At 52.4% G+C, this 17,738-nt stretch overlaps 1 protein-coding gene across 1 annotated transcript; it reads right to left on the reverse strand.

Moving 5' to 3' along the window:
- Nucleotides 1-633: 633 nt before the first annotated feature.
- Nucleotides 634-16,271, reverse strand: ACADS (acyl-CoA dehydrogenase short chain). Its single transcript, XM_061141746.1, has 10 exons — nucleotides 16,135-16,271; nucleotides 14,707-14,870; nucleotides 3,643-3,792; nucleotides 3,320-3,431; nucleotides 2,805-2,956; nucleotides 2,352-2,522; nucleotides 2,133-2,270; nucleotides 1,859-1,954; nucleotides 1,605-1,661; nucleotides 634-1,428 (listed from the first exon to the last, which is right to left on the reverse strand). The coding sequence occupies exons 1-10, from the start codon at nucleotides 16,178-16,180 to the stop codon at nucleotides 1,276-1,278; spliced, it is 1,239 nt and encodes a 412-aa protein (XP_060997729.1). The 5' UTR covers nucleotides 16,181-16,271; the 3' UTR covers nucleotides 634-1,275.
- Between the last annotated feature and the right edge of the window lie 1,467 nt (nucleotides 16,272-17,738).

The raw sequence follows: 17,738 nt of genomic DNA on the forward strand, positions 1-17,738 counted from the left end.
GACCATGCAGGAGGCAGTGACTTTGGGGTTTGCCTCCCACTCCTTCACTTGGCACTTGCAATAAACCCTGTATGTCCTTTCACCACAGCCTAGTGTCAGTAGACTGCTTTTGCTGCATGTCAGCTGAGTGCATCTGAGTTCACCTTGGCGCCGGGAGCCTCTCACTACAGGTTCAGTGCAGCCCTCGGTGAAGGCAGTAAGCAAAAGGGATGCTATGAAAGTCTCCATTTGTTTCGCTTTGCTCCTTCTGCTCTCCGCTACCCCCAGCCCCTCTGGCATCCTCTCTCCTCCAGCCCCGAGGCTAGGTCCACCAGGTACTCCCCTGCCTGCCCGCCCAGCAGTGGCCCTGACCTGGCTGGCCCTCCCTGCTCAGTGGCTAGTCTTCCAGACACCCGCGGCCACGGGACTCAGCTCCTTATTCTGCCTCCTGCGGGAGCTCTCCCAGGCTGGAAATGGACCCTGCTGCTGCAGCAGCCAGCTCCTCTCACACACACACTCACACTCACACATGGTGGAGGTCTGTAGAGGGCAGACTAAAGGACCATCGTTCCCTCCCCAGCAGCACCCAGGCAAGGACACACGCGTCAAGGGACAGGTATGCTTTTTTTTTTTTTTGGACTGGTGAATCACGACTGCGCCGGCAACAGGTATGCTTTATTACTCGGTTCCCATACATGACTGTCCCAAAGCACCAAGTCAGACCCCTCACCTGTACTCATTTATACTTCACAAAGGTTATCGGTGCGCAGGAAGGCTTCCATAACGACCCAGCCCCAAGGCGGCGGGGGCCTCAGAGGACACAATTTCTGCGTTGAGATGTGGTCGTTCGGGCCCCCACCCCACTCCTCCAGACCCTGATCTCAGAGGAAACGGCAGAGGCTGGGTCTCCTGCTGAGCGCCAGGACCCACAGGACAGAACCCGGGATCCCCGGGGGGATCATTTCTCTCTTCCCACGGCCCAGCGCCCAGATGAAGAAAATAAGGCACTGGCAGCGGTGGAGAGGCAACAAAGTTAAGAAACAGCTGGAGATGGGCGTCCTCAGGCCAGGTCGCAGCCCCGCCTCCGCTTATTCCCGGAAAGCCGGCTCTGGGTGGACAGAGGTTAAGGCCGGGCAGCAGGCCCACCCAGGAGGCTGGGCCTGGGGGGTGGGAGGGGTCCTGGTAAGAGGGGGCGTGGCCCCGCCCCTCCTTCAGCCACGTGACTCCGCCCCCTTTCCCAGGGTCCTCAGGCCAGCCCGGCTTCCCGGCCCGCACGGTCGGCCCTCCAGAGAGGGCTCAGCTCCGGTAGCTCTTGAGCAGGTGCCCGGCGACCACCAGCCTCTGGATCTCACTGGTGCCTTCATAAATCTCGGTGATGCGGGCGTCGCGGTAGTGCCGCTCGGCCGGCATCTCCGTCACGTAGCCCATGCCGCCCAGGATCTGCATGGCCTGAGGCGGAACGCGGGCGCTCAGGAAGAGAAGACTATCCCCCCCCCCTCCCCAGCTCGTGGGGGAGAGACAGGGCAGGACCATCCACACAGAAGGACCAGCGGGGAGGGAAAGCACCCGGCACACTCCCGCTTACCCGGCCCTGGGGAGCTCACCCAGGCAGTGGGGACGCTCACCTGGTGGGTGATGGCAGTTGCGGCCTCCGATGCAGCCAGCTTGGCCATTGCCGCCTCCTAACCACAGAGGACGGTGGCGTCAGAAATTCTTAGCACCTGGCCTGTGCTACAGGGCGGGCCTGGGGAAGCCGCCCCTTGGAGCGATAAACCCACAGGCTCAAGGAACTGGGACCCCGCCCGGACGGCTCCCTCAGTGCCTCCGCCACCACCGAAGCTCTGGGCTGGGCCCGGGGAGACCCCTGCCCCACTGGCACCTTGGTGAAGGGCTTCTTGTTGTCCTTCAGCATGGCAGCGCGCCAGGTCAGCAGCCGGGCACTCTCCAGGGCCAGGGCCATATCCGCCAACTTGAACTGCAACAACCCAGGCCCGCCCCACCGGTCACTGCTTGCCAGCCCTCCCCTCCCCCTGAGGGGCGGGACGGAGGAGGGCGGAGGACAGGGCAGCGGCTGAAAGCCGTCTGGGAGGCAGGGAGGAGAGGCCGAAATCATGTCCCTTTGGCGTCCAGGCAAGGCTGCGCGCCTCTGTTACCTGGATGCCCTGTAGCTTGGTGAGGGGCGCCCCGAAAGCACTGCGGTTCTCGGCGTAGCTCACAGCACAGTCCAGGGCGGCCTGGGCAATGCCCAGGGCTTGGGAGGCGATGCCGATGCGGCCCGTGTCCAGGGTTTGCTGTGAGGACCCACCTGTCAGGGGCCAGCCGTTCCCCAGGGCCTCACCCTAGGGACCGCCCCCCCCCGCCCCCGGGCTCACCATGGCGATCTTGAAGCCCAGCCCCGGCTCCCCCAGCAGGTTGTCCTTGGGGATGCGACAGTCCTCGAAGATGAGGTTGGCCGTGGACGAGGCCCGGATGCCCAGCTTATCTTCCTTCTTCCCCAGCGTGAGCCCGGGTGTGGGCATGGGGACCAGGAAGGCACTGATGCCCTGGAGGCCGGGACACGCCCCTGGCTTGCTCACCGGCCCGAGGCCACGCCCCTCAGACGAACCACCCGAGACTCCCACTCGGGTCCCCCCCCCCAACACTTCCACCTCCCTCAGAACCTCGCTGTGACGCCCTCTGCTGGCTCCGCTGGGGACAGCGCCGCCCCGGGGCCGGAAAAGGTGGGCTGGCAAGAGCCCCAGAGCCCAAGAGGCTCCACTGAACCGCAGAGACACGGCTGGAGAAACTCTGAGCGGCTCGTTGCCCCTCCCTTGCGGGCCCCCCACCTTGTTATGCAAGGATCTGTCGGTGCTGGCGAAGACCACGGCGGCCGAGGCCTCCCAGGCATTGGTGATCCAGGCCTTGGTGCCACTCAGGACCCACGAGTCACCGTCTGCCCGCGCGGTGGTGGCGGCGGCCCCTGCGTCGCTGCCGTTCCCTGCCCCACACGCAGACTCAGAGTTCACCGCCGCCAGCTCACGGGGACCCAACCTCGCACCTCCCACACCAAGCACCCCCAACCCCCCCAAGCAACCCCCCCCCCCCATTCTGCCCACCCTCCCCAACCAAGCTGGTGAGCCAGACCTAGGTGCAGGGAATCAGGGTCTGGCTCCTGAGAGAAGGGGCTGGAGGGCCACACCAGCTCCCTCAGCTCTCGGGGTGGGGGGATGTGGCACCCAGCTGTCTCCAAGCCAAAGGGACCCCGGGGTCCAAGTGCCTCCTTCCCAGCTCAGTCAAGGTGGATGCCGGGCGGGGTGGGGGTAGGGGTAGGGGTAGGTGACCCACTGTCCCACGGTGGTACCTGGTTCACTGAGGGCAAAGCAGCCAATTTTGTCACCACTAGTGAAGGGAGGGACCCACTGCTGCTTCTGCTCCTTGGTGCCGAACTTCAGGATGGGCCCCAAGAAGAGGGACTGGGGGGACAGTGGGGGGCGGTCGTCATAGGCCCCAGCATACCCGCCCGCATACCCACCCCCAGGCCTCCTCTCTCCAGAGGCCCCATGCAAAGGACCAGGCCTCGAGGTGGTCAGGGGCAGGGAGCCAAGGGAGGGCTGTGCCCTGGATGCTGGGCCGCCCGGAGCCTCCCCCTCTGCCTGTGTGTCCAGGGCCCGGGCGGAGACTCACATTGTTGACACTCATGATGACCCCCGAGGAGGCGCAGCCCCGGCTGATCTCCTCCATGGCGATGGAGTAGGCCAGGTAATCGAGGCCGGCTCCGCTGAGCTCCTCAGGCACGTTTATGGCCATGAGCCCCATCTTGCCCATCTTCTTCACCTGACCCCAGAAAAGGATGTCATGGCAAGGGGACGGGGGTGGAGGTGGGGCCAGGGCCCAGCCTCTCCAGCCCCAACCCACCTGTCCCCAGGCTGGTGCCCGCAGAAACTCAGGTCATGCGACCCTAACCACCCAGCCTGCAGCCCCCAAGGCTGGATCGGTAAGACAGCCCTGTTGTCTCAGGCAGCCCTGCCTCCATACTCTGCCCTCACTCATCTCTGTGTCTACAGCCACAACCAGTGAGCACGCAGGAGGCACAAGAAGGCTTCAGGGGCCTCCGAGGTGAAGAAGCAGGGCAGCACAGTGCCACACAGACCTTCCTTCAGTCCCTCACGCTCACCACACAGCCTGTCCTCCCTACCACAGGGCCTTTGCACATGCTGTTCCTGTCAGTGATGCCCTGTATCAACTGGTTGCTAACTACTCCCACCTGTGGGTCTCAGCTCAGGCATCTCTTCTGCTGGGTGGCCATCTCAGACCTCACTGAGTCAAATCCTTTAATCACACACTCCCGCAGCACTTGTAACTTCACACCTCTTCATGTGCTTGTTCTGACTACGGTCTCTCTGCCTGACCACAAGGACAGAGACAGCGCAGTTTTGCCCACTGCTTATTCCAGTGCCAGTGAAAGATTCGATAAAGGGGAAGAGCTTGGAATGTTTGACTTGGAATCCAGGAGTGGCTGGGGTTAATTATCAAGTGCCTTTTACATGCTCAGCGCTGGAAAGTGCTTCATGTGTATTCTCGGTCGAGTCTCTCTGAAGCTCAAAGCTTTGCTGAGTCAACCTCACGTCACAGGTGAGGAAGCTGGAGCTCAGGGAGGTGGAGCGCTTTGCACAGGATGGGCCTTGTCAATGGTGGGGCTGAGACTGAAACCCAGCACTGACTCCAGGACCACAACCAGCTCAGTCTGCACAAGGTGAGTGATCCGTGAACGGCATTTGAAAAAAAAAAAGTTTTATTGAACGCTAGTCGATCTACAATGTTGTGTGAATTTCTGCTGTATAGCAAAGTAACCCTGTTATACATATTCTTTTTCATATTGTTTTCCATATGGTTTACCACAGGATACCGAATATAGTTCCATGTGCTGTACGGTAGGGCCTTGTTTATCCATCCTATATACAATAGTTTGCAGCTGCTAATCCCAAACTCCCAATTCATCCCTCCCTCACCCCCTTCTCCTTGGCAACTACATGTCTGCTCTCCCTGTCTGTGAGTCTCTGTTCAGTATTAATAGACAGGTTAAATTTGTGCTGTATTTTAGATAACACATGTAAGTGATGTCATGGGGTATTTGTCTTTCTCTTTGACTGACTTCACTTAGTATGATAACCTCTAGATCCACCACAGTGCTGCAAATGACATTATTTCATTCCTGTTTGTGGCCGAGTAATATTCTATTGTATATATGTATCACGTGTTCTTTATCCATGCATCTATCCATGGACAGGTTCTTTCCATGTCTTGGCTATCGTGGACACTGCTGCTATGAACACAGGGGCCCATGTATCTTTTCAACTTATAGCTTTGTCTGGATATATGCCCAGTACTGGGACTGCTGGACCACATGGCAACTCTATTTTCAGTTTTCTGAGGAGCCTCCCTACTGTTATCCACTGCACCAATTTACATTCCCATCAACAGCATAGGAGGGTTCCCTTTTCTCCACACCCTCTCTAGCATTTATTATTCAGAGACTTTTTAATGATGGCCATTCTGACCGGTGTGAGGTGGTACCCCTTTGAAGTTTCCATTTGCATTTCTCTAAGAATTAGAATGGCATTTCTTATCATTAAGTGACTGAGAAGTTCTTGACTCGACAGCAATGTCCGGGAAGAGCAGCATCGGTGAAATTGCTGAACTTTCACAATGATTTGTGTCCCTCTATGAAACTGGGAAAAGGAAAGATATTCCCATTTGAATGCAGAGTTCCAAAGAATAGCCAGGAGAGGTAAGAAAGCCTTCCTCAGTGATCAATGCAAAGAAATAGAGGAAAACAACAGAATGGGAAAGACTAGAGATCTCTTCAAGAAAATTAGAGATACCAAGGGAACATTTCATGCAAAAATGGGCTCAATAAAGGACAGAAATGGTATGGACCTAACAGAAGCAGAAGACATTCAGAAGAGGTGGCAAGAATACACAGAAGAACTGTACAAAAAAGATCTTCACGACCCAGATAATCACAATGTTGTGATCACTCACCTAGAGCCAGACATCCTGGAATGTGAAGTCAAGTGGGCCTTAGAAAGCATCACTAAGAACAAAGCTAGTGGATGTGATGGAATTCCAGTTGAGCTATTTCAAATCCTGAAAGATGATGCTGTGAAAGTGCTGCACTCAATATGCCAGCAAATTTGGAAACCTCAGCAGTGGCCACAGGACTGGAAAAGGTCAGTTTTCATTCCAGTCCCTAAGAAAGGCAATCCCAAAGAATGCTCAAACTACTGCACAATTGCACTCATCTCACACGCTAGTAAAGTAACGCTCAAAATTCTCCAAGCCAGGCTTCAGCAATACATGAGCCGAGAACTTCCAGATGTTCAAGCTAGATTTAGAAAAGGCAGAGGAACCAGAGATCAAATTGCCAATATCCGCTGGATCATCCAAAAAGCAAGAGAGTTCCAGAAAAACATCTATTTCTGCTTTATTGACTATGGCAAAGCCTTCAACTGTGTGGATCACAATAAACTGTGGAAAATTCTGAAAGAGATGGGAATACCAGACCACCTGACCTGCCTCTTGAGAAACCTGTATGCAGGTCAGGAAGCAACAGTTAGAACTGGACATGGAACAACAGACTGGTTCCACATAGGAGAAGGAATATGTCAAGGCTGTATACTGTCACCCTGCTTATTTAACTTATATGCAGAGTACATCATGAGAAACGCTGGGCTGGAAGAAGCATAAGCTGGGATCAAGATTGCCGGGAGAAATATCAATAACCTCAGATATGCAGATGACACCACCCTTATGGCAGAAAGTGAAAAGGAACTAAAAAGCCTCTTGATGAAAGTGACAGAGGAGAGTGAAAAAGTTGACTTAAAGCTTAACATTCAGAAAACTAAGATCATGGCATCTTGTCCCATCACCTCATGGGAAATAGGTGGGGAGACAGTGGAAACAGTGTCAGACTATTTTTTTGGGCTGCAGAATCACTGCAGAAGGTGACTGCAGTCATGAAATTAAAAGACGCTTACTCCTTGGAAGGAAAGTTATGACCAACCTAGAGAGCATATTAAAAAGCAGAGACATTACTTTGCCAACAAAGGTCCGTCTGGTCAAGGCTATGGTTTTTCCAGTGGTCATGTATGGATGTGAGAGTTGGACTGTGAGGAAAGCTGAGCACTGAAAAATTGATGCTTTTGAACTATGGTGTTGGAGAAGACTCTTGAGAGTCCCTTGGACTGCAAGGAGATCCAACCAGTCTATCCCAAAGGAGATCCGTCCTGGGTGTTCATTGGAAGCACTGATGCTGAAGCTGAAACTCCAATACTTTGGCCACCTCATGCGAAGAGTTGACTCATTGGAAAAGACCCTGATGCTGGGAGGGATTGGGGGCAGGAGGAGAAGGGGACGACAGAGGATGAGATGGCTGGATGGCATCACTGACTCGATGGGCATGAGTTTGAGTAAACTCCGGGATTCGGTGATGGACAGGGAGGCCTGGCATGCTGCAATTCATGGGGTCACAGACTCGGACACGACTGAGTGACTGAACTGACTGATGAAACTGGGTGTTTGATTCCACCTTGAGTTGTTCCCATGTGAGACAATCTGCAAGACTCTAGGCTTGGGGTGGGCCTGACCCACCTCAGGGTCTCCCCTGTAATACAGGGAGGAGATGGCCCGTGCCGGGGAGGCAGAATGACAGCCTCACAGAGACAAGCGCGCCCTAATCCCCAGGTTCAAAGAGACTGAGTATGTTCAAAAGACTCTGCCAGGAGAGTAAGCAAAGGTCCTGAGGTGAGGAGGGGCTTCCCTGGATTATCCAGGGAGGCCAGTGTACTCACAGGGTCCTTGTAAGGGAAAGAGGAGAAACTGGACAAGGCCAGGCAGTGATTCTCCCTGAGGCCCGCCCGAAGGCCTGCCCACACCTTGATCAGACTCAGAGAGAGCAGCTTTGGCTTTCCGCCCCCCAGGCACGGTCAGGTACTAAGTGGGCCCTGCCTGCTCTAGCCACTGATTCTGGGGCCAGGTGCTGCAGCAGCAACAGGAAGCTCGGACACAGTGACAAATAGGATTCAGAGCCACCAGCAATGTGGCATTTCGAGTCACTAAAAAAAAAAAAAAAAAAAAAATGTGGTCACTGCACACCTGGGGGCAGCAGGGGGTGACACCGCTCAGGAAAGCCGGCGGGAATCGAGGAGTGGGTGAGGGTGGGAGGGTCCGAGAGCCAGTTTCCAGGTGCGTTGATAAGAAGTCAGGGGTCCCCGAGGAGGAAAGAGGGGTCTGGGGCTCTCAAAGAGGATAGGGGTCTGGAGCTCTCGAGGAGGAGAGAAGGACAAGTTTTTTTCCCCCTACATTCCTTAGTCTTAGTCACATAAGACATTTTTTTAAGCCCAGAGCTGATAAAACTCAGCTTAAACTCTGTACCAAGGATTTTATATATAAAACAATGTATCCTGCTTGAGGACATGTTTCTCTTGTCCATGATCCTGTTCTCTTGAACATGATGTTTCTCAGTTGTGTCCGACTCTTTGCAACCCCATGGACTGTATAGTCTATGGAATTCTCCAGGCCAGAATGCTGGAGTGGGTAGGCTTTTCCTTCTCCAGGGGATCTTCCCAACCCAGGGATCAAACCCAGCAGATTCTTTACCAGCTGAGCCACCAGGGAAACCCAAGAATACTGGAGTGGGTAGCCTATCTCTTCTCCAGAGACCTTGCCAACCCAGGAATCAAACCGGGGTCTCTGGCAATGCAGGTGGATTCTTTACCAACAGAGCTATGAGGGAAGCCCAAGGATTACATATATAACAACAAGGATTACATATATAACTTATATATGTATACATACATATATATATATACACATACATATAACATATGTATCCTGCTTGAGGACATGTTTCTCTTTCTTGAGAGCCTTCTGACTAATCCTGTTATCTTAAAATGTATATTATGGGAGGGGGGGGGTCTAGTAAAATCTTTCTATTGTTAGTTCTAATTCTGTCATCTTAAAATGTAAATTGTGGGAGTGGGTCTAGTAAGATCTTTACAACCTTGAGACATTCTTTTGATTTACTGTAACAACCAATTTAAAAAGTATATAGCTCCCTTGCCAAGACTAGCACTCTCCGCCCCCTTCTGATGTCTGTGTCAGAAGCTTCCTCTGTCCCTTCTCACTGTAATAAAACTTCTGCCACAAAAGAGCCCTGAGTGGTCGAGCCTGGTCTCTGGGCCCGAAGCTGAATCATCTTCTTGGGAGATCACCGAACCTGACATGCTTCACTGTAAGCTGTCAGATCAAAGAGTGGGTGAGGTGGGAAGCAGAGAGCAGCTGAGCCACTGTCTGTCTCTGAGCACGGCCTGGGGACTCAGAGCCCGGTGCCAGCCCTGGGGTGGCCTCAGAACAGAGCCCCTTTCGAACCCACATGGGGGCCTCCGGCAAACCTATTCCAGAGTGAGGGGGTGGTTTACTGGGGAGGCCTGTGCTGGCTCACCAGCTAAGGCTGCATTCTACCAGGAGCCAAAAATAAACAGGACCCCCAGGATTCCTGCTCAAGCCCAGACAGGAACCCCACTGGAGGGCTTTCCGTGGCCAAACAGCAAAAGAAACTGAAGGAGGAAAAAAAAAAAGCCCCATTTGTCTCACCCTACGTGCACCACCCAGCTTCTCTAGGCATTAAGACACACACCCTCCTCTTCACCCTCTCTCTCTCTGGTCCACAACTGTGGGATAACTGACACACCAGCCCATCACACCAAGACGACTCCATTTTACGCCAGGAGACAGAAGGGGAACGGAAATTCCCAGGTGGAGTACAGGCGGGACAAGGACGACCCCGTTTTCCTGTAACGGGGGGGCTCTTGTGCAGATGGTGGCGCTCCCAGGACACCCGGAGTCTGATGAGAAAGCCAGGGCCCCTGGCTCTTGGCCCCTCGCCCTGCCCTCTGGTGCTCTCAGAACAGAAAGCTGCCGGAGCCCACAGTGACTGCACCCGAGTGGCGGCCTCCCCAGCATGCTATTCCCCCAACCTTCCTCATTCTCAAGTGTATCTGGAGATTTCTGGCAATACGCCATGGCCAGCTGCAGGAACATTCTAGGGGAAATGTGGAGACAGGAAGGCAGTGGAGAGAAGAGACGGTGTGATCAAGAAGACGAAGAAAGCAAAGACAAAAGAAAAAGCAGCGCACACACACAGACTGTGTGTCCAGCTGCAGAAATCATTTCTGATCCCGCATGTTTGATGGTAACTGGCTAACGGCAGCCAGCCTCCCTAATGTTTTTGCCAATATTTTTGCCAATTTTGAGCGATCTCAAGAACCCCTCAGAGACGCCACCCACGGGGGTCACTCCATGCCTGCGTCTGTGAACCAGGAGTGTGGACCTGCAACCCTGACTGGGCCATGTCGCGTGGTCTCCAAACCCGCCAGAGAGGGACTTCCCTGGAGGTCTAGTGGTTAAGACTCCCCGTTTTCAACGCAGGGGTTACAGATTCAATTCCTGGTTGGGGAATTAAGGGTTCCCACGCACTGTGTACATTCTCAGTCACTTAAGTTGTATCCAACTCTTTTGCAACCCCATGGACTGTAGCCCACCAGGGTCCTCTGTGCATGGGATTTTCCTGGCAAGAAGACTGGAGTGGGTTGCCATTTCCTCCTCCAGGGGACCTTCCCGACCGAGGGATAGAACCCGCATCTCCTGCATTGCAGGCAGATTCTTTACCATCTGAACCCCGGGGAAGGCCCCACTTGCATGGCCAAAAGTAAATAAATAAATAAATATTTTAAATGCATGAAGTTTATTTAAAACAAAAAAACAAAACTCCCAAGAGAACATGTGAGGACGTGAAAGACCCCTTTCCTAGCAGAGCGAGGCTTCAGCACGTGCCACCTTCACATGTGGGACCTGTTTTAGAGGATGCTTGTATAAAAAGCGGTGCTTTTAAGTCACTTCTAAAGCTCACATTCCTAAAAAATCAAATTTGTCCTGAGTCTGCCGATGCCCATGAGAGTCCAGACTCACTCGCTTTAGAGAATCACGTCTCCTTACTTGTTGAAGATTTGTTGCTTTATTCACGGGAAAGGGCCACGGGAGCCACCTCCCCAGTTTCTACTCTGTGCCGGTGGGTACCGAGTGCTGGGACAGTAAGAACATTCAGGATGACTTGACCAAAAAGTTCAAGTCCACTCAGCAAACGTCTGCTGAATGCCAAGCACTTACTTGGCAAGGAGGTGTTTTGCTGGGCCAGGAGGTAGGGGTTTGAACAAGCCTGGCCTTCAGGAAGGCAACCTTAGAAAATAACTGGGACATAGGACACACACAACAGCATGATAAGCACACCCAGAGAACCAGGGATTATGAACACAGAGTGACGAACTCTTGGTGGGAGTGGTGAAAGGTGAAGCTATTCAGGGGACACCGCCCAGGTGGCGTTAACAAGAATCTGTGCATATGAATAAGAGGGAAAATGGAGTATGGTTCGAGAGGCTTCTATGTACGTGGTAGACTATCATCTGACATTAGGGCAAGAGGAGAAAAAGCAGATTTTGCACCCAATATATTAAACTTACTCAATCAACATTCACTGAGTGAAGGAAGAGAAACTGGGTTCAGTTTTCAAGATATAAACACGCACATTCCGGGGCTTCCCTGGCGGCTGCAGTGGTTAGGATGTGGTGCTTCCACTGCAGGGGACTTGGGTTCGATCCCTAATTGGGGAACTAAGATCCTCCAAGCCACACAGTGCAGCCAAAAATATATAAACAGATAAAAATGCACATATACATTCCCAGGTTCCAGAGTCCAAAGCTGGTTTGGAAACACCATTCTATTTCTAATTTCCCTTTATTATGTAATTCATAATTGTTCCTTTTTTTCCCCCCAGAAGTTGTAGGAGGTAGGTTTGGATGCAGAAAGACCAAAGTTCAACTTGGATTACAAAACCAGCCATGTGAGCAGAAGCTGGCACTAGCCTTCTGCCTCCTTCACGGCCGGTCCACCTCTCAACTCTTCTCCCCTTGACTCTTCCTCAGGAAACCCACTCTTCCTGGGAGAAAAGTCTTCAGGAAACAAAATATTAGAAAACACTAACTAAGCATCTCCTGCAGGTTGGAGGGAGCACAGAATCTACATCTGGCTCCTCTGATCCCAGCCCTGTGGCTTGATTGACAGAGAAATGTAATTCCTGGCTTCTGTTTCCTCATCCGAAAACTGGAGATCAATGACAAAACTGCCTGAGTGTCTTGTTGACGATTTAAGGGTAAGTACATGAAAATTACCAACTTAATGGACAGAATTTGAGCAAACTCCAACAGGCAGTGGAGGACACAGGAGCCTGGCGGGCTACAGTCCATGTGGTCGCAAAGCGTCAGACATGACTGAGCGACTGGACGGCAACCTGGAATGTGGTAACCCCCAAATGAGAGTTACTCCTGTTATTATTACTATCGTCATTGTAAAACACGAGTGGTATTATTTTTAATTTTGCAGCCTGTCCCCTGTGTCTACAGGTTTGATCCTTCTGCTTGTTTAAGTCCTGGATTTCCTTCCAGGTTTTTGAGCATTATCTTGCTCACAAGTGAAATGAGTGCAATTGTGTGGTAGCTTGAACATTCTTTGGCATTGCCCCTCTTTGGGATTGGAATGAAAACAGTCCTTTTCCAGTCCTGTGGCCACTGCTGAGTTTTGCAAATTTGCTGGCATATCGAATGTAGCACTTTCACAGCATCATCTTTTAGGATCTGAAATGGCTCAGCTAGAATTTTGTCACCTCCACTAGCTTTGTTGGTAGTAATGCTTCCTAAGGCCCATTTGACTTGGCACTCCAGGATTTCTGGTTCTAGGTGAGTGACCATACCATAGTGGTTATCCAGGTCATTAAGACCTTTTTTGTACAGTTCTTTCCTCTAGGCCAAGGAAATAATGGCAGGACTCCTGATAACCTAATAAGATTACAGATATGAAGACAGTTATCCAAGATAAAATGAAATAACAAATGGTATCACTACTCTAAGCTAGCTAATGCATTCACCAAGTCTGGCCTGGACAGCTGCTGTATGCTAGAATGTGCCAGAAGGGAAGGAGACTGATGCCTTTGGTCTCTTCCTTCCACATCCTTTTCTACCACTATTTAGTGGCAGGGTTAATTTGCAAATTCCCCAGCCCTATAAAGTAAGTAAGAGATTATAAAGCCAAAGAACTGGTTAAGAGCAGGTTGGAAGAAAGCCTGCTGCTACTGCCAGCTTTCTTGCACAAAGCAAGTCTTATGTCTATTAACATAATAAGTAATTTGAAGGGATATAGAAAAAAAAAATCAAGTAGTCTGTCATTAGGCAGGAAAAGCTGCGATATATGGCCACGTTGTAGGGCAGCCCTATGTCATAGTCACAACGGCCCTGGGGCAGCACCAGAGTGTGTGGCTATGGAGGATAATATTTCCAACCAGAACAGGGCTTCCCAGCTGGGCTTCTGGGACACCCTGTGGCTAGTGGGTGGAGCAGGGTTTTGGAGCCTACTACACCTGGAGCATGAATTCCAGCCCCCCAGACCGGTATGCCTTGGAAAGTCACATCCCCTCTCGGTGCTTCAAGTTTATCAACTGTGATAAAAATAATAATAGTATTAATAGCTTCTGTTTTTCAAATGCACCATGAACTTGACATACATGATCGCCTACAATCCTCACAACCATTCCAGGAAGCCAAATGGAGATTAGACCTGCAGCTGGGGATGCCTTTAAGGCTCAATGCGATGATGACAACTTCAAGGCTTACCACATAAAAGTTGCCCAACTCATGTTGGTTCTCAGAATGTCACCCATCTACCCTACTTTGAGCTCTTTAGATGTTACAATCAAGGCACAGTGCCCGGTACACTGTGAACACACAACATGCACTAAGATGAGAAAGTGGCCCCAAGGCTGAAGAAGCATGGTAACAGTGACTACAAGTTTTGAATTCCCCAGACGGGCAAACAGGGCGCGAAGGCCTGACAGAATCGATTTATCATAAGTTATCCCAACAAATGTCTACTAAGTGTTTATAACCATGTACCAGACAACTTGTTAAATCCGGTGGGAGGGCAGAGCAGAAGCACTTGTCCTCACGGGAATGATACAGTGACACAGGGAGGACGGCACCGACTGGGATCTCAGCAACTGGAGAAGACAGACGGCTGGAACCTTAGCTCTGTAACTCATTAGCTCCATGACCTTGGGCACATCATTTACTCCCCTCATCAATCTGAGTTTCATCAACTACACAACAGGATGCAAAACAATGGCACCTTCACCTCATTGGACAGTTTTAAGAGATAGATAAGCTAGGCACTTCCCTAGTGGTCCAGTGGTTAAGACTCCGAGACCCCACTGAAGGGGGTATGAGTTCAATCCCCACTCAGGGAACTAAGATCCTGCGTCACACATGGTGCAACCGAAAAAAGAAAAGAAACAGGTGTGCTAACCCATCAGCATTTAGGAGAGTGCCAAGCACATGTAAGCACAAGTGTTAACTATTATTATCAACACAATCATCCACCATGATTACTGTTATTCCAGAAGTTATTATCCTGGCTACAGGCCTCACGCTGGAGAGCAGAAGCCTCCAGGGCATTTTCTGGCTCCCAGGATCACTTGCCCTGAGGGTTCCCTGACTGCAGTGTCACTGCCTCTGGCTGTCACCATCGCCAGTTATCCTGGAGCAGAAGGCAGAGTCCATCACTGGGTGCTGAGGGCGGAATTCTCACCTGAGCTGCTGGGAAGCAATGCTCCTTGTCTACCTGGGCTGCGATGGGAAAGAGCTCCTTCTCGGCAAAGTCGCGGCACGTCTGCCGCAGCATCTGGTGAGTCTCGGGCAGTTCAACAGACTGGTAGACGGTATGTAGGCGACGCCAGCCCCAAGGCCAGGGGGCTGCCAGAGAGAAGAGGAGTCAGTGGAAAGGGAATGCAAGAGGTCTCATGTAATTATAATAATGGTGATCCACTTACTGGGTGGGCTTCCCTGGTGGCTCAAATGGTAAAGAAACTGCCTGCAATGAGAGAGACCCAGGTTCGATCCCTGGGTCGGGAAGATCCCCTGGAGAAGGGAATGACTATCCACTCCAGTATTCTTGCCTGGAGAATTCCATGGACAAAGGAGCCTGGCGGGCTACAGTCCATGGGGTCACAGAGTTGGACACAACTGAGTGATGAACACTTTCATTTTCACTTTTTCACTTACTGGGTGGTTCTCCACCACAGATGACTCAGGTCCCCCAGGGGACATCTGGCAAAGTCCAGAGACATTTTTGGTTGTCTCAACTGGTGTGTGGTAGGGAGTGGGTAGAAGCCAGGCATACTGCTAAACACTGTACAGGACGGAACCCACGACAAAGAACTAGGGGCCCAAAATGTCACTAACACTGCTATTGAGAACAGAATGGAATGTTCACCATGCTTGCTGAATACCTGGTACAACAGCCCTACTCGGTGGCCAGTATAACCCCAGTAACAGTAAGAGCACAACTCTGCGACCTCAGGCAAGGATCTTCACTTCACTGGTTTCTCTAAATGTGGAGGACAGCAGTACTCTGCTCCCGGGCTAGAACCATGAAAACTAACTGTAGCACTTAGCACTTAACCCTGCTGAGAGAAGCAGCAGCTCTCAAAGAGGGCCCCCTTTATTGTTATTCAGGGTGAGTGGGTCTTGACCAGGCAAAGGAAGCCCTGGCCACAGGGGCCACTGCTCCTACAGGGTAGAGAAATTAGAAGATGGGAAAGAGGCTACCAGTGAGCTCCTGTAATCTGCCAGGCACCTGTGTTTTAATCCTTGTAACAACTCTAGGAGAACAGCAGTATTCCTGTGGTCGTTTCACACGAGGGCCCAAGGTCACAGATGCACAGTCTGGGTTCAACCCCAGACCTGGCACCCTAGGAATGGTGCACCCTGAACCTCCTCCGCAGGTGCAGTAAGTGGGTGGGGGGAGGTGTGGGTGCAGCGTGAGAAGCGGGCTGGGATTGGGGGTCGGAGCAGGGGCCGAGGCCACGCAGGTGCGAGAAGCAGGCTAACGGGCAAAGGCCTCACGATCCGGAGGGACACCGCCCGGCCGCCCGCCCTGCTGCAGGGGTGAACCCGCTGCCCGGACCCACGCCCGCCCCTCCCGCCGCCCCACTGTGCGGGGTCGGAACGCACTCACCTCCGCGGACAAGGCCACAGGCCCGGACGAGCAGCGTGGCAGCCATGGAGGACAGACACGGCGGGCTGGTGACGGTACTGGGCTTCTTCCCGGCGACCTCGGGGCCGCGCGGGGAGGGACCTGCGCGGGTCAGGAGCCCCGCCCCTCGGGCCTCGGGGCGGGACCGGCGCGCCCTCGAGCTCCGGGGGCGGGGCCGGCCGCGGGTGCTCCTGAGCCCCGCCTCAGCTCACCAGCCCCGCCGCGGAGATAATCCAGCTCTGTAGGGAAAGTCTCCGAAGCTGGTTCTGTTTTTGTTCAGCCCGCTAAGTCGCTAAGTCGTATCCAACTCTTTGCGACCCCATGAACTGAATTGAAGCCCGCCAGGCTTCCTTGTCCTTCACCATCTCCCGGAGTTTGCTCAAATTCATGTCATTGAGTCGGTGGTGCGACCCAACCATCTCATCCTCTGTCATCCCCTTCTCTTCCTGCCTTCAATCGCCTTCAGTCTTTCCCGGCATCAGGGTCTTTTCCAATGAGTCGGCTCTTCGCATTAAGTGGCCAAAGTATTGGAGCTTCAACTTCAGTCCTTCCGATGAATATTCAGGGTTGATTTCCTGGTTTTAGGCTGACCTTAAAACTCTTCAGGGGGCGAGCCTAGCTCTCTCCTAAAATCCAGTTCCATAATCTAAAAAAACTCCACTTAGCCTTCCCCCGCCCCAAACCCACCGCGCCCGCACTGAAGCCTCACAGTGCAGCTTTTCTCCAGTATCTCTAGCTGCTTGCTGCCTCAGGGCCTTTGCAGTCACCATTCTCTCCACTGGAAGACTTCCCATCAACACCTCCCTGAGGAGGCCGGTGCTTCCCCTGACAAACTCTCCATCCCATTGTTTTATTTCTTTCCTTTTTTTTTTTTTTTTTTTCATTGTTTTATTTCTGACAGGTAGCATCTGAAATCTTACTAAGTCCCCTACTAGCCTGTGAGTGCCCAGTGCAAGGATCTTACGCTGCTGCTCATTCTCTTGGCATAAGGAGTTGGGGTGCTAGGAGGTTGTGAAGGTGGGGCAGCACTGATGCTTCCCTGTCCCCGTGGTCCCGCTTCTCACTCCCAATTGTGGAGCAGAGCACCCCACCTACCCCTCCAACGGGAGCCTTGAACGCTGTGCCCTAATACCCTGCATTTTGTCGTTTGTCAGGACCCCTTCACCCGGCCCCCCAAAATTACAGCGATTTCTCTTGCCTGACAAGCATCTTCCATGGGCCCAGGTGTGAGTCAGACTTCCACAGGTTCTAGGCACCACCCACATGCACCCAGGAACCCAGTCCCTCCAGCTGCCTTTCTTCCCCCATTAACTCAGCCAGCCGACTGTCTCAGGCTGAAACCAGAACTTGCTCTGCTTTCTGAAGATCTATTAAAAGATGTGGCAGTCTTTCAAATGTTTTGTTCCTTAAGTCACTAAGTCATGTCCAATTCTTTGCAACCCCAAGGACTGTAGCCCACGAGGCTCCTCTGTCCTCCACTATCTCCCTTAGTTTGCTCAAATTCATGTCCACTGAGTTGGTGCTTCTGTATTACCTTGCATTTAAAAGAAATGCATTCAAAAGAAAGCCTCTAAACCTACAGTACA

This window comes from Dama dama, chromosome 5 (genome assembly GCF_033118175.1).
Source record: "Dama dama isolate Ldn47 chromosome 5, ASM3311817v1, whole genome shotgun sequence".
Lineage (NCBI taxonomy): Eukaryota > Metazoa > Chordata > Mammalia > Artiodactyla > Cervidae > Dama > Dama dama.

What these genes read in the sequence shown, in the direction of transcription:
- ACADS (XM_061141746.1), bottom strand. Translation starts at nt 16,180, where the DNA reads ATGGCTGCCACGCTGCTCGTCCGGGCCTGTGGCCTTGTCCGCGGAG. An exon ending in CTTTGCCCTCAGTGAACCAG is followed by an intron (nt 2,957 to 3,319) that starts GTACCACCGTGG and finishes CGTGTGGGGCAG; the next exon opens with GGAACGGCAGCGACGCAGGG. An exon ending in TGGGCTTCAAGATCGCCATG is followed by an intron (nt 2,271 to 2,351) that starts GTGAGCCCGGGG and finishes GGGTCCTCACAG; the next exon opens with CAAACCCTGGACACGGGCCG.